Source organism: Mesitornis unicolor, unplaced genomic scaffold, assembly GCF_000695765.1.
Source record: "Mesitornis unicolor isolate BGI_N332 unplaced genomic scaffold, ASM69576v1 scaffold9829, whole genome shotgun sequence".
Classification (NCBI taxonomy): Eukaryota; Metazoa; Chordata; class Aves; order Mesitornithiformes; family Mesitornithidae; genus Mesitornis; species Mesitornis unicolor.
Window position 1 is genome coordinate 51,771 of NW_010208081.1, and position 15,540 is coordinate 67,310.

Consider the following 15,540-nt stretch of genomic DNA (forward strand, 5'->3'; position numbering starts at 1 on the left):
CTGTAATGTCAAAACTAGGTGACTGTGCAGAGTGGAGAGGGATGTTTTAGGAATGAAGCTTGAGAAGTATCGGTACAAGAGATTCATGAGTAATAAAGGAATGAGCAGCACAGTCTCTTTAGTCTGCTCTCCTCACAGGTTATTGTACCAGTGCTATGATTTAGGTTTGTGTTATAGTTTTCTGCCTATGCTGTTGGGCTGGCACACTCCTAGCTGGGATGCTATTGTAGCAATGTAAAAGTGCCCTGCACCGACATACCAATAGGGCAGGCTTCATGCTAGGAATCTGTAGAGCACTTCTTCTATCAGGACAGGTGATGGGATGCAGCTGTGTGGATGTGCCTATGTGCACGATCAAGTTGGATACAGAAAAGAATACAATAAAAGCCCTGAAGATGGTGCTGGCAGTGATGATTGACATTCCAGAAACAAACTGGTCACCACCTGAATGCAGATCAGGACAGAGTTACAGCTTTGAAGAACTTGCAAGCTGCAGATTACAAGACTAAAGGACAAAAAGAAAAGGATATAACATAGAGAGGCACTGAGGAGAGTAATAATGAGCATTAACTTTCATTAGCACGGCTTTTATTGTTTTGCTGCGAGCTTTTTTGGTGTAATATTTTCTCAGTATCTTGGGGTCCTGATCAGATTGTTCTGGGTACAGTAGAGGTGGAGAGCATGTACACCAACCAAAGGCAAGTCAAGGAAAGACCTACTGGGTACAGCCAAAGGACAGCAGCAAGAATGGTTGCAGGTCTCGATAATACAGCTTGCAGAGAAAGCCTAAGGAAACTGGGCCTCTTTAGTGCCAAGTCAAGAAGATGAAGAAGAAACAGCCCACCAGTCTTCAAAAATCATAAAATGCACCCACCTTCAGAGAAGAAGAGACTATTCTGATTTCTCTGTCCATAGTGAAGATAACAGAAAATACTGTAGCTGGATTGCACCAGGAAAGCTTTAGTTCAGACACTTGGAAGAACTTTCCTATAGTAAAGCCCTGGGATTGGTTGTCCAGGGAATGGGGGAGTCTCCAGCACAGCAGGCTGAATGAAGAGCTATCAGGAACAGTGATATCTAGGAGAGACCCACTGAAGAGGGAGGGGCAGAGCAGATATCTTTCTAGGCCCAGATCCAGGTTGTGATTGTGGAATTGTTCATGGTGCAGCTTGGGGACAAAAATGACATATTTTGGGGGTATGAAAAGGACAAGCCTCCTCTCTTTGCCAGTCATCTGTTAGCTGTGAAGGAGTTTATTTCCTGGCTGAAACAAAGGATGGAGAAGCAAGACAGCTAAGGCAAGACATGTTTCTGTGGACATGCATAGTCTATCAAAACTTTAGTATAGACATAGAGTTACCTCAGAGTTAGACTTGAAAACCACTGACTCAATCTTTAATTTTTAACAAGTTCTGGATGAAGCTCCTGTGCAAGCAGCCTGACTGAATTATTAGGCAAAGAAGAAAGATGCAAGCTGACTGCAGTGACATGCAGCTGAACCAGGGCAAGAGGGGACAATCAAACATGTTTGGGCAATGCAGAGAGATTGTGCTAAAATTATGCACTTGAGCACAGACTTTGCTTTTCTAGCCTGATGTCACTAAATCTTACGTTGCAGCTCACTAATAAATGCCACCTTTTTTAGAAATATTTTGCCTATACCACAACAGATATCTGCTGGTCGTATGGCTGCCAAAAGAGAAAGCAGAGTGCCTCCTATAGGTGCCTACACAAAAGGTTGTGACTGATGCCCTGGTGAGCAAGTTCAAGCGAGTGATGGGCAGATTGGGCTGTCTACTACCCACAGTGGCTGGCTCCCTGTATTTTTGGTTGGAGAAGCTGTCCCGAGGGCCAGATGCTCCAGTGGCTAGTTTCAGCTGTGCTAATGTAAATGTCTAGAGCTGATTTAGGTCTAGCAGAGTATCCAAAAAGCCCTCAGGTGGTTGAAAAATCTGACACAGGAGCTATGAGAGACCTGCTCCCAGGTGAAATTCCCTGGAGCATCTCAACTTGGCACTTAAAGTTTGGGCAAATTAACTGAACCCGAAATGTTTAACATGGGCTCAAGCTCTTTTGGACTTGCAGCTAACAGAGGAGCTGAACCTCGGGACCTTGTTTTGGTGAGTCAGAGCTGTGGAGCTTCCTGTGGTAGAAAGTTTAAACTGAGGGTCTGGGCCTTACAAAGTGAAAGGAGCCCTCCCAGAGAAGCTGTGTAAGGGTAAGGCACTACACTTGTATGCACACATGCACACTCACACCAAGTTGTGCCAGCTCATTATGTTATCCAGCAGGGGATTATTTTTTTAAAGCAGTATAAAAGTAGATTGACTTATAAAAAAGAGCCTTTTTGTTGTGAGAGTTTGCTGAGTTTGGGAAACTGCTTTCAATGCTATTGGCAAACACTTTACAGTGTAAACAGAGCCTACATCAGGCAGATAAATAAGTGCAGATGCGCTTTTCTGTAGGAACCATTTGGTGATAGACAATATATTGAAAAAAAAATTCTCATCAAATTAATTGTGGCCAATTAGACATAACCCCTTCCCCTTATCCCTGAATCCCCTCCAATTGCGGCTGTCTGGATGGGAAGAGCTCCTATCACCTGTTTTATTATGCAGATTGATATTCGAGCATCTGAGAACAATGCTGCTTTCTGCACGGCACGGCTCCAAATTGCTAATGAAACAGCTCTGCCAGACAAGTCACTTAAACCAGCTCTCGCTGCTGCTGCCGACAGCTCTCATAGTGAGTTGCAGGGGGGGTAGGAAAGGGGCTCTCCACTCTGAATGTGTTAATAGCCCCCAGCCTGTGTGTTTATCACTCTCCAGAGCAGGAAGATTTCTGCTTTTTGACTCTGAGAGGTTACTTTTCCAAAACTGTGGTCTGATTTAGACTCAATGCTTCTTGATTTCAATTTATGGAGTGAGGGATTGAAGAAGTAGGCAACCACTGGGATCTTAGCACAGGTGGCTCATGTCCCAAAGGTACTGCAGCCCTTCAGGCACACTTGGTGTCTGCTTCCCACCCCAATCTCTAGCATCCACCTTCTCTCTTCACATCTGATGTGAAGCCAGCTCCATAAGGGATTGGTCTCATGGATGAGAGCATGCCACATCACCTTGGGTACAAGTGGAGCACCTCACAATGGAGGCCCCATGGTGAGCAAGCGAGAGGCTGCAGGTAGGGTACACCTCCACCTCAGGCTCTTTAGGTGCAGGGTTGCAGCCGAGCCCAGCAGGTTTCCCCCTAGGCAGTCACCCCTCGAGGTAGGTAGGCCTGGGCAGCAGGATGGGGCTCCTGCTACAAGGAAGTCTAAGGTGGGGCTCCTACAAGTGTGGACCCTCTGTGGCCCTGTTTGCTGCTCCCTGTGCCTCTCTGCAGCTGCATTTGCTCAGCAACTGGTGCAATTTTTTATCTTCCCCTCCCCTGTTATCACCACAGATTTTTTGCCAGAGCCTCATAGGGCTCCTCTTTGCAGATGCCTGGAGCAGAGTAGTTGTGACTTAGGACTCTGGCAGGAAAAACATTTACATGAAATGATGGGAGAGTTCTCTCATTAATCTAAATTCTAACCCTTTCTGTCAGTATCTCTAGTTAATTCCTTTGTCAATATTTACTGAGGCATTGAGATTACCTCTGCACAGGCTGCCTCCATGTAATGGCCCGTGCATTGTGCCTCAGCTCCTGTATCATGTCTCTCAGACTCCTCCTACACCAGCCTGCCAAAGTGCTCTGCTTCCCTGGGGCTGGCACTTCTGATCCAGGCCCACTCTCCCAGCCCCTGGGAGAAGCCAATCAAGTGGCTTTCCTTATCAAATTCTTTGACAACAGTGTCAATTAAGTTTCCTCCTTATGGATCTTCTCCAGTTCTTCCACACATGTTCCTCCACCATGTTGCCAGGAGAGGACACGCTCCTTCCCCATCTGTCCCATATATTTTCTGGGAAGTCTTGTATGTCCTCTTGCTCTTTCAGTATGAGCTGTGTAGGGCAGAAAAGAGCTCAGAAAGATGCAGCAGTTTTTGACTCTGGAGTGCTCTTTGGAGATCCCTCCACCCCTGGACTGAGCTGTACCCACCTACTGCCAAGCAACAAACATGAGGATTTTTCAGCTCTCCCCTCCTGCCAGTAAGCTGCAATCATGTACCACTATTACTTCTCAAATGTCGAGAAGTTAGTTGATCTCTGGCTTCATGGATTGTGGAGTCAGCTGGGCATCAACTGCTTTCAGCTCTGCAAACATCAAACCAGGTGGCTGGGGATGTGTTTTACTCGAAGCACTCAAGCTAAAGGTCTCTGGTGTGGGTTCCACACTGAACCTTTCAGACTGTTTCCTGTCTCGTTGTCCACCAAGTTATCGTTGAAGTCTGGGTGCATGGAGAATAATTTGCATTTGCAGATCTGTTCTGACTGAGGAATGAGCAGAGGGTAAGGGATGATGAGTGAATCTACAGTACGTGGTTTTGTAGAAGCTAATAGCCTGGCTTCCTTCTCTAGAAACATGGTTTTCGAGTTGCTGAAAACGGTCTTATCCTTCAGGAGGAATGTTTTCATTTATTTATTGTTTGCCCAGGAGGTTAAAAATTAAATATGGAGCTTTTCACCTGTGGGTGCTAAGATGGGCCCTCGAACACAGGGCTAACAAAGCATAGTTCAGAGGTGGGATTTTTTGCCTTATCACAACCCTGCCTGACTCTGTAATGCTTCTTACTCCAGTTCATAGACACAGTGATGGAAGGAAACAAAACTAGAAATTGTATCACTGGGAATGGAGAATGGAGGTATAAAATGGACATTGGATGGGCCCAGAGAGAAGCTCTCATAGCTGCTGCCCCTCCCTCCATGCATGCTGTAGCATGTTGGTCAGGCCTGCCTGCTGCTTGCCTTGCTTAATTTACTCTGTTGGAGGGCTCTGTGGGGATAGGGGTGCCCCATCTGTTCTCAAGGCTGGGTTCTGCAGCCTCTGTGGAAGCAAGTTGCCCACTTTGCAAACTCCTCTTTTAGCAAGTCAGGAAAAGAGAATGTGTTCCTTTGTGTCTGTATGCCAATGCCCTTCTTATGATGGGTCCCCTAAGCTGCTGCTATAATCAGCTTGGTAAAAAAGAATAATTTTAGTGTGCTGCAGTGATTTTTCTCCCATCAAAGTTTGTTTTCATTACAGGTTTTGATAGCTATGAGTTTGTCTTCATCCCTAGGGGGTGTGACAAGGTTCTAAAAGCCACCTTACTATCTGTTTTATGCTATGTGAAACCTCTTTTTCTTTTCAATGATGTGCCAACTTGTGTTTCAAAAAAAACAACCCTGATGTTTTCTGTTGGCTTAAAGCAGTAGGACATGTGTTCTCTTTCACAAACTCATGTGTGCACATACAAGCCAGTCCATCTCGCCATCCAAACTGGAAAGATGATTCCTTGCACAGCCACATGAGTTGATTGGTGTACAGAAACAGGTGGTGTGAATGGTGCATTCACCTACTCTCAGACACAGCTCCTGGTTGGCCTTATTGCTGAGATCTTATGAATGAGATACACTGCTTTAGTGGCTTTGGCCTCCTCAGCTGAGTTGACTGAGTTCCAAACTGGCTTTGAGCAGAACTCCAGGACAAGACTCATCTGCATGTTTTTTAAGCAGTAGATTGCAGCCACATTTCCACTGTAGAAGGTGGCAGTACATAACTACATGTATTCATGTACCAGATGAACTGTTGCTGTTAAATGGGTTTAGTCTGAGCGTTAGCATGATCTTAGTGTGCTTGTCAGGATCATCCAAATATACAGTCATAGTTGGCAGTCAAGAATTAGCACCAGGCAAACTACTGCTTGATATATCAAGAGAGGAAGGGGCTTCCCCTCCATATAACCTACCTTTGCACCTTATTCTTTACTGCTTATTCAGTTCCTGGCTTGTAGTTCTGTGCTCCTTCCCGTCTGCTGGTTCTATGAGTTTTAAGCTGTCTTGATAATTGACAGTCTAAATTTTACTGCTCATAAAACCCCAGAGAGCATTGATTATGACTTGAGTTAAGCAAGTGGCACATAAAATCTCACAGCCTTGCAGCCGTAGGGGAAATGTTATGATGAATGTATTTCTTGGGAGCAGGAAAAGGCTTGGAGTATTTTGCCAGCTCTGTTCTGGGCCTCAAATGTTACTAGTGACTTGAAGCCACTAATAGCATTTCATTTGGGACATTTGCCCAAAAGTTTGAAAGCTGATCATTCGTTTGGTGAAGTGGGTATGAGGCAGCTTTCCTCATTAATTACTTTTCTACTTCAGTCAGAATCAGGAAGTGCAAAGGCATCCACAGAGCTGAAAAAGATACTTCTTAGAAGTGGATAAAATGCACATAGATTTTATTGAAATCTTTCCTTGACTCTGTTCCAAAGCCGCTGTTACCTTTTCCCTTTCCTTTTTCCTTTTTCCTTTTATCTAACCTCCTTTTAATCTTTGATCACTGGCTATTTTCTGCACTTAATCCAGAGTGGACAAGAATATCAGTACTAACAAGAGATGTTTATGTCTGAAAACAGTGAAATGTAATATCTTCTCAATAATGTTTTATACATGATAGTAAAATAAAATCAGAATTACCTTCCAAGGAGAGTGTGTTCTCCCATTCAGATGACTGCTTCTTGCTGAAAGATTGTGAGAAATGTTCTTTTTCTGTCTCTCCAGTTCCAGAAACCCAATGACTTCTCGCCCCCTTTCCGCTTCGGAACAGTTCCTAATGGCAGCACAGAAAGGAACATTCGCAACAACTACCCTGAAATGCACAGCTACATGGTGAAGTTCAATCAGAGAGGGGTGGATGATGCACTGTTCTCGCTGAAGACTGGGTGAGGCTTTCTTCTTCCATACTTACTCACTACAGAAACCTGACTTCTTTGCATGGTTGTCTGGAAAGTTTTTTGTGGGGTTTGGAAAATGAGACTTCATTATCATACCATGGTTAAAAGTATAGCAAGACCACACAGAACACAGGAGAATAATTCTCTGGTTCTCTTAGTCAGGTTTTTCTCTTGACATTTGTATAGGAGTTTCTGGTTTTGCTGCGTTTATAAGAATATTTTTCAAAAAATAATCTTCTATTTCCTTGTGTATGTTCATTCCAAAGACCTTGCTTCATCAAGATGTTTCATGAAGATAGGTCTTTATGCACACACAGGAAAAGCTCACAGACCTCTGTGGACTAAGTTTTTCCCAGAGCATTTATATTGTCATCTGGAAATTCCTTTGTTTTCCCTCCTTCTGTGTGTAAAAGATTATGTTAATCAGGAAGCTGAAGCAATCCTTGACAGACTAATCCCACCCCAGTGTATCACTAGCTAATATAGTGTAATGCAAGGTGTGCTTGATGTGAATAGTTTGGAAGTAACCTTTCTCTCTGGAATGTTTTTGTATCAAGGACTGAACAAAATGTTGTTTGAATAATAAGTAAGTATATACAATGGGAACATTTCCTTGGGTAATTTGGGAAACGTGGGAAAAATCATTAGCAAAAAGTATGTTTGAACAACTAATCCTATTTTAATAGCAATGAATCTGTAAAGGAGCTAACTTAAAATGCCGTTTTGCAAGACTTTGTCCTTTATAAGTAAAGACCTCCTCCTGCAGTTGACCATTTCAGTTGTCAGAGACCAGCCCCAGTGGAAAAAACCATTCTTGCTTACACTCATGTTGCACTCTTATGAGAAAGTTCATTCCAAAGCACGAATGAAGATGTTCAGCCAATTTAATTACTAGAGTGACAAAATATTCCTAAACCTGTTTGCCAGGTTCAGAGGCACACAGCCCATTATGAGTGATTGTACCATTGTTGGATGCCATCCTGGGAAGGTATATTTGCCAGGACAGTCATCACCCAGGAAATAAATATCCTCTGTCCTGGAAGTATAAGGATGAAATAGAGCTCATCACTTGCAGTAGATGTCATCCAGGCTTCATATCCACCCTTGGGCAGACTTCCCCACAGATACAGACTTGAACTGAGATAATCACCATACTGGAAATATATGTGCAGGAGGTGGATTGAAAAGATAGCGTGGGTGTAAGAATGTGAAAGGTGGAAGGTCTTTGGTCTTTTATCGGAAAGTGCTTCATTTCAGATCTAGCAGGAGGATTTACTCATCAACTGTCTTTGCTTATGTGGAATATGCAACCTCCTGACACCGCCCCCCACATCCAAATCAATCTGTTGCAGTGAGAGAAAGGCTATCATCAGTCTATTGTGCTGTCTACCTATCTCAGACCATAATGGGGATTTCTCTGTACTGAAACAGAATTTTTCTTATGGATTTCAGCTAAGCACTCTTTACCAAAGATCTACTCAGCATGGTAAACCGTAAAGCTGCTATCATGGCCACTTGACATTGGTAAAAATCCAGTAGTGCTTTTACAGTAATTGAGGAGTTAAACATGAAGTCATGACTATATTTAATTCAAAAAAAATTACATTTTGCTCAGCTAAGTCATGCCAGCAGTTTGAATCGGGGATAATATTTTTCTTACTCCAACCTCTACTTTGCTATCTAATATTGATACATTTTTATAAAGCATTTTAGGTTCCTTTGAGATGAAAGGCAGTACAGAAATACAAGCTATTCTTAGGACTATAGATCCCCTTGACTTCCTCTTCATTCATCTTTATCTTGCAGGATGTTTGTATTCCAAATTTTCTTTCAGATCACAAATGATGATAAGGAATCAGAAAGAAATAGGCAGACCTCATTTATAATCTAGCTTCACCTATAAACGTGTTCTAGTCTCAGATTTTAGTTCACTGGTGACGATGAAGATGCAACCTATTGTAGTCTATCAGAAAGAGTTTCGTTTCTGCCTTAATTACCTGAGAACACCTCTGAACTCAAACAGATTCTCTCTTTTCTGTACCATACCCATCTTGTTTCTTGCACCTGTGCAGGAAGTTGGATGCTTTCATTTATGATGCAGCAGTGCTAAACTACATGGCTGGCAGAGATGAAGGCTGCAAGCTGGTGACGATTGGGAGTGGGAAAGTGTTTGCCTCCACTGGCTATGGCATTGCCATCCAAAAGGACTCAGGCTGGAAGCGCCAGGTTGATCTTGCCATTCTACAGCTTTTTGGAGATGGTAAGTGACAAGAAAAAGAGGAGCTGGAGTTTTCCTAAGAAATATCAAGTTTTGCATGTAAGCTCCAGTGTTTCAGATCTGAGATGAGAACAGGGTGTTATTAACAAGGATTTGTTAGAGGCATTACACCAAAAATGTGAGGATGTCACTTGTTTTATGTTGTTGATGCAGGGTAGCAGTATCATCAAAAGCAGTGTCAAAAACACTGACGGTTTCATAGAACTAGCTCAGATGTGTGTTTGAAAAATACGTTGTGTGAAGAATGTCTTGTAAAAACAAGATTTCTGTTGGGAACTTTTCACTACCTTTGAGGTTTTGCCATGACCAAACCCACTAATTACATTGGACTTTCCATAGTCATCCCATAGTTCTAGACAGGATCAAGCCATGCAGAGTTTTCAAAATTACAGGATAAATATTTCTGGATGAAAGAGCTAGCTTAGATTTTCCAGAACCTCAGAAAAAAACAACAAGGAAGGACTTGAGAGTCAGAAGCATATTTTGGAGTGAGTTTTTAATCAGAACATTATAGTTACCTAGTTGATCCCATGCTTTACAGAAAAATCGCTATTATTAAAAAAAGTATTCATTGGATAAGGAATTCCTTCTTCGAAAATATTTTCCTCACTTTCCCTTTTCATTCCATATTACATCTTGCTCTGTACTTTTTTAGAATAAATAAAATCTACAGGTTATCTTATTTATAAGTATTTATTTTTTTCTGATATCTGAAAATAGCACATGATATAATAAATATGTAAAGAACATAGCTGTGATATACTTCAGCAGAAAATTCGCCACCTGAGAGAGAGTGCATTCTGTCTCCTAAACAGCCTAATAAATATTATTTCTGAAAAAGACACAAGTTCTCTATAAAGCTTTGAAGACTGTCCTATTGCACCACATAAATATACTGATTTTTCCCCCCGTCACTGGACTGGAGGTTGAAAATGTGAAAAAACTAACTTTCCTAACAGCCTAAAAAACCTACAAAATTAGTTTGTTTCTGAATGTCTCAGTACGTGTGTGTGAGTGTTTATATCTCTCTTTCCCCTCATGAAAATACCATAATGGGAGTAAGTGGGGTATGAAATTAGACTACAGAACATTTGTTCCTAGCTGATACAAATTAGTAATATTTTTGATTGGTCAGAGGATGTGGTAGTGTTGAATATGGACAAAATTGAAGGGAAGAAAGCCAGGTAAAAATGCACAAATATTTCTGGGAACATTGCTCCTAGTTTTAATGACCTATGAATATGATGGAAATAAATTCAAAATCAGACATTTTGATTTAAAAAAATAATCAATTTGAATTTTGAGCTGGAAACATACCACGTTTTCATTTAGAAATGACTCCTTTTTTTTTCTACCAATCACTGATTTTTCCCTTCATTGACCTAATATGAAAGTGGAAGTTTGTGAGGCCAGGTCTTCAGTCATCTGGTGGACAACTTTTTCAGGATTTCACTGTAGAGATTTTGGAAGTGTGATAGCTGTGTCCTGTGGTATAGCTTTTTGTGCCTAATATCTGGCTGTGGAAAAATCCTGTTGCCTTCCCTGCGATAAATTGCACCTGCCCCTATCAAAAGGGCAGTTAGGATATTTCATGGATGTAATAGATATGGAAAAAGAGCATGGCCACTGGAGAAGACCTTATATCAGCTTCTTGCTTTCAATCTTCTCCAACTTCAGCTTTTTAGCCATTGCAGGGCTTTTTCTTTCTAACCTGTTTCTTTCCTTTCCTCTGTTTTTCTAGGGGAGATGGAGGAGCTGGAAGCTCTGTGGCTCACTGGCATTTGTCACAATGAGAAGAACGAGGTTATGAGCAGCCAGCTGGATATAGATAACATGGCAGGTGTCTTCTACATGCTAGGAGCAGCCATGGCCCTCAGTCTCATCACTTTCATTTGTGAGCATCTCTTCTACTGGCAATTCCGCCACTGCTTCATGGGTGTCTGCTCTGGCAAGCCTGGTGTGGTCTTCTCCATCAGCAGGGTGAGTGCTATTAGCTAGTAGGAAGGAACAAAGGATTCATTCAGACAGTCCTAGGTACTGGAGGTGGGGAAATCCACCAAGGCTGTCTAACACATAGGTGGCATAGAGTGATGGTCTGCAGGACAGAAGTTGGCATCTTTTCACCGTTAATGTTGCAAGAGCATCTAATGTTTTTCTGGTCTCTAATCGCATTTAATCTCTGGTCTCTGATGGATTATGGTCATGGAAATGGAAATTTCACATAGAAATGAAAAAGCATTATAAAGAGAGGTTTACTGTAACTATCTACTCCTCCGAAGTGGGCTGTAAGGAGGTCAAATTTAGGGACAATAACTCAAGTAATGGTGGATAACGTGATTAGAAATTCAGGATTTTTTAATTGTCCTCTGTATTAGCTGACTTTATGTTAACCTTAATATAAACTGACCTTATGTTAACTAGAAATGTGCTATCATGGACAGTCAGAAGTCCCTAAACAAAAGGCACGCCCTAAACCATGCAGAAATCCTTCCAGAGAAGATGACCACATGAACTTAGCAATTGCTTTATGCAAATCTGCCTTAGGATGTAATATTTACATTTGAAGCAGATTCTAGTAATTTCTGAGTCATCTTTCTGCTATTAGTATAGCTAGCAGTGTCCCATTTGGAGCTTTTTTTATTTCTTTCAGACCCTTGGTCCCTTCTCCTGGTCCATTCTCAAGTGAAGACAAACCTCAGCATTTTTTATCTCAGTGTCTGATGTAACAGAATTAACTTTGATTGCGCAAGTAGTATATAATTGCTACATAACATATTGCTAAGGGGAATTGACAAAGCCTTTTGAATGCAGGGGCAAAGCCTCTCTTCTATATTGTTAGTTTCTAACCTGGCTTAGTCTGGAGATGAGATGAGGGATTGTGTTTGGTGATCCTTAGCTAAGTATAGATTCTTTTATTCTGGGGTTATCTGTTAGACTTGGGCCAGGTTTGTAAAAAGTCTGAAAAGTGTTAATCATCTGCTAGCTGTTGAGAAACCATGGTAACGTGATGTGATGGTGTCCATTTCACAATTGACATTAATCAGCAGGCGCCTTTTGGTAGGCCAGGGAATAAATGAGCTCCCTTCCTTCTGCTCTTCTCCTTGCTAACAGTCTGTGTCATGGATGAAATGAGTTAGTGGGGAATGTGGAGGAAACACACACTTCTGCTGTCTGATCTGAGGCTGCATAGAGGGCTTTTGCTTTCAGAGATGTCAATTTGGAGCCTGTTATCACTGTTAAATTTAACAGAATGCAATTAAAAATTCTATTGTTCCTCACTCAACCAGATGAAAAAGACCTAAATACCTATTCAGCAGTCCTGCTCTTTCTCTGTTTCCTTTTCTAATCTATACTGGTGATTAATGTAGCTGAGTTGATGACAAATGAAGCTGTTCCCTTTTTAAGAAAGCTCCTGTCTCATTGATTCACTGATGGCCAGATGAATTTCAAGGGCCAAAACAGTCTTTCTTCTTCTCATCCACACAGAATCGTTTGTCTTGATGCTTTTGTTCCCAAGGGCATTTTTTCCCATTTGTAATTCCATGTTACACCTACTAGATTTGAGTAACGCTTACAGATGCAAGCAGCTATTCCTGCATCCTACAGATATGACATGAAGGAAAGCAGAGTAAGAGGAATCAGAGGGAAGGAAAAAACATGAGAGGCATGGAAGAGAGGCAGAACAGCAAGTGTTGGTAGAGCAGGTCTAATTTAATTTGATTTCATTGTGCTTCATGATGGAGGGCTGATAGGCCTTGCTGTCCTACAGGAACATGCTGTTGCTGCACAGCGTGCTTTCCAGTCCAGGTGTCCTTTGATGCATTCTTTGCAGGACCACTTACCTTCCTGCTTTCTCTCATTTCAGGGTATCTACAGCTGCATCCACGGCGTGGCTATTGAGGAACGCCAGTCAGCAATGAACTCCCCCACGGCGACTATGAACAACACCCATTCCAACATCCTTCGCCTGCTTCGGACAGCCAAGAATATGGCCAACCTGTCAGGGGTCAATGGATCACCCCAGAGTGCCCTGGACTTTATCCGTCGTGAGTCATCAGTCTATGATATCTCTGAACACCGCCGCAGCTTCACCCACTCAGACTGCAAGTCCTACAACAACCCCCCCTGTGAGGAGAACCTCTTTAGTGACTATATTAGTGAGGTGGAAAGGACCTTTGGCAACCTCCAGCTGAAGGACAGCAATGTGTATCAGGACCACTACCACCACCACCACCGCCCCCACAGCATTGGCAGTACCAGCTCCATCGATGGGCTTTACGACTGTGACAACCCGCCCTTCAATGCCCAGTCGCGGTCCATTGGGAAGAAGCCCTTGGACCTGGGATTACCCCCTGCCAAGCACAGCCAGTTGGGTGACCTTTATGGCAAGTTCTCCTTCAAGAGTGACCGCTACGGGGGCAGCGGGACCCATGATGACCTGATCCGCTCAGACGTCTCTGACATTTCCACTCACACAGTCACCTATGGCAACATCGAGGGCAACGCAGCCAAGCGGCGGAAGCAGCAGTACAAAGACAGCCTGAAGAAGCGCCCGGCCTCTGCTAAGTCCCGGCGGGAGTTTGATGAGATAGAGCTGGCCTACCGCCGGCGCCCACCCCGCTCGCCTGACCACAAGCGCTACTTCAGGGACAAGGAAGGGCTACGGGACTTCTATCTGGACCAGTTCCGGGCCAAGGAGAACTCACCACACTGGGAACATGTGGATCTGACAGATATCTACAAAGAGCGGGGAGACGAATTTAAGCGTGACACGGGAGGAGGAGGAGGAGGGAGCGGATCCTGCACCAACAGGGCCCACCACAAGCATGGCTCGGGTGAGTTTGGTGGAAGCAACGAGCACAAGCATGGTGTTGTGAGTGGGGTCCCGGCACCATGGGAAAAGAACCTGACCAACCTAGACTGGGAAGAACGGCCCGGGGCTAATTTCTGCCGCAGTTGCCCTTCTAAGCTGCACAATTACACGCCATCAGTGGTGGGGCAGAACTCCACTCGCCAGGCCTGCATCCGCTGTGAGGCTTGCAAGAAAGCAGGCAACCTGTACGACATCAGTGAGGACAACTCGCTCCAAGAGCTGGACCAGCCACCTGCCCCTGTGCCCGTGGCCACCAGCACCACCTCCTCCTCCAAATATCCTCAGAGCCCTTCCAATTCTGCCTCCAAGGTGCAGAAGAAGAACCGCAACAAGCTCCGCCGGCAGCACTCCTATGACACCTTTGTAGACCTGCAGAAGGATGACTCAGCCCTGGCCCCCCGCAGCGTCAGCCTCAAGGACAAGGGACGCTTTTTGGAGGGGAGCCCCTACGCCCACATGTTTGAGATGCCAGCCAGTGAGACCACCTTTGCCAACAACAAGTCCTCAGTACCCGCCACCAGCTATCACCACCACAACAACCCCGGCAGCAGTGGGGGCTACATGCTCAGCAAGTCGCTCTACCCCGACCGGGTCACCCAAAACCCTTTCATCCCCACTTTTGGGGATGACCAATGCTTGCTCCACGGCAGCAAATCTTATTTCTTCAGGCAGCCAGTGGTGGCAGGAGGGCCCAAAGCCAGGCCAGACTTCCGAGCCATCGTCACCACCAACAAGCCGGTGGTCTCAGCCCTTCACGGGGCTGTGCCAGCCCGTTTCCAGAAGGACATCTGTATAGGGAACCAGTCCAACCCCTGTGTGCCTAACAACAAAAACCCCAGGGCTTTCAATGGCTCTAGCAACGGGCATGTTTATGAGAAACTCTCCAGTATTGAGTCTGACGTTTGAGTGAGAGGGGAAGAGTGCAGGGAGGAACTGGGGGTGTATGTGGAGCGTGGGAGGGTGGGGTGGGATCAATCCCATCTGCTGCTCTCCTGGGTCATCCTTAGTTTGTGGGATACTGGAGTTCTGAGTAGTGCAGCACTGGTGACAAGTGCCACCTCTTTGGTTTCTCCTCTTCCTCGTCTTTCCCACCCCTCCCCTTTTATCTCTTTTTCCATGTTCTCGCTCCTCCCATTCTCCTCCATTCCTAGCCATTGCACTTTACAGTGACGTTGGAGTTGGATATCCTTGCTCGTGATTTCAGGAAGCAGAGAAGAAGGCAGGGGAGAGGTGGGCTGCGGGGGAGCATCAGTGAGTCTAGTGTTCCACTTTTGCTGGCTCCCAGCAGAGAAAGGCATGTGCACCCACACGTGTGTGGCAGGAGGACACAGCAGGAGCAGTATAATGGACATGCAGGAAAATATACTTGCTTAGGCAACTCTTCCTAAAACTGCCTAGAAAAGAGTAGTGTCTGAAGACGTGGAGAAAGTGAAAGGGGAATAACATGACTAACTTGATGATGCACTTATATGTTAGCTATACTGAGGTTCTCGTTACATTATTTTGTGAAGACTATGGGGGTTTAGGGCTTAAATATATATATAT

The 15,540-nt window shown here is 44.1% G+C and overlaps 1 protein-coding gene across 1 annotated transcript in view; it reads left to right on the forward strand.

Annotated features, from left to right (window-relative positions):
- GRIN2B (glutamate receptor, ionotropic, N-methyl D-aspartate 2B) overlaps positions 1-14,901 on the forward strand; it is a gene marked incomplete at its 5' end in the record, with an annotated part of 34,482 nt that extends 19,581 nt beyond the window's left edge. Inside the window, 4 exons of the mRNA XM_010192362.1 lie at positions 6,672-6,832; positions 8,917-9,104; positions 10,864-11,102; positions 12,988-14,901. Of these exons, the coding sequence (XP_010190664.1) occupies positions 6,672-6,832; positions 8,917-9,104; positions 10,864-11,102; positions 12,988-14,901 (2,502 nt within the window). The remainder of the gene's footprint in view (positions 1-6,671; positions 6,833-8,916; positions 9,105-10,863; positions 11,103-12,987) is intronic.
- Positions 14,902-15,540: the final 639 nt, after the last annotated feature.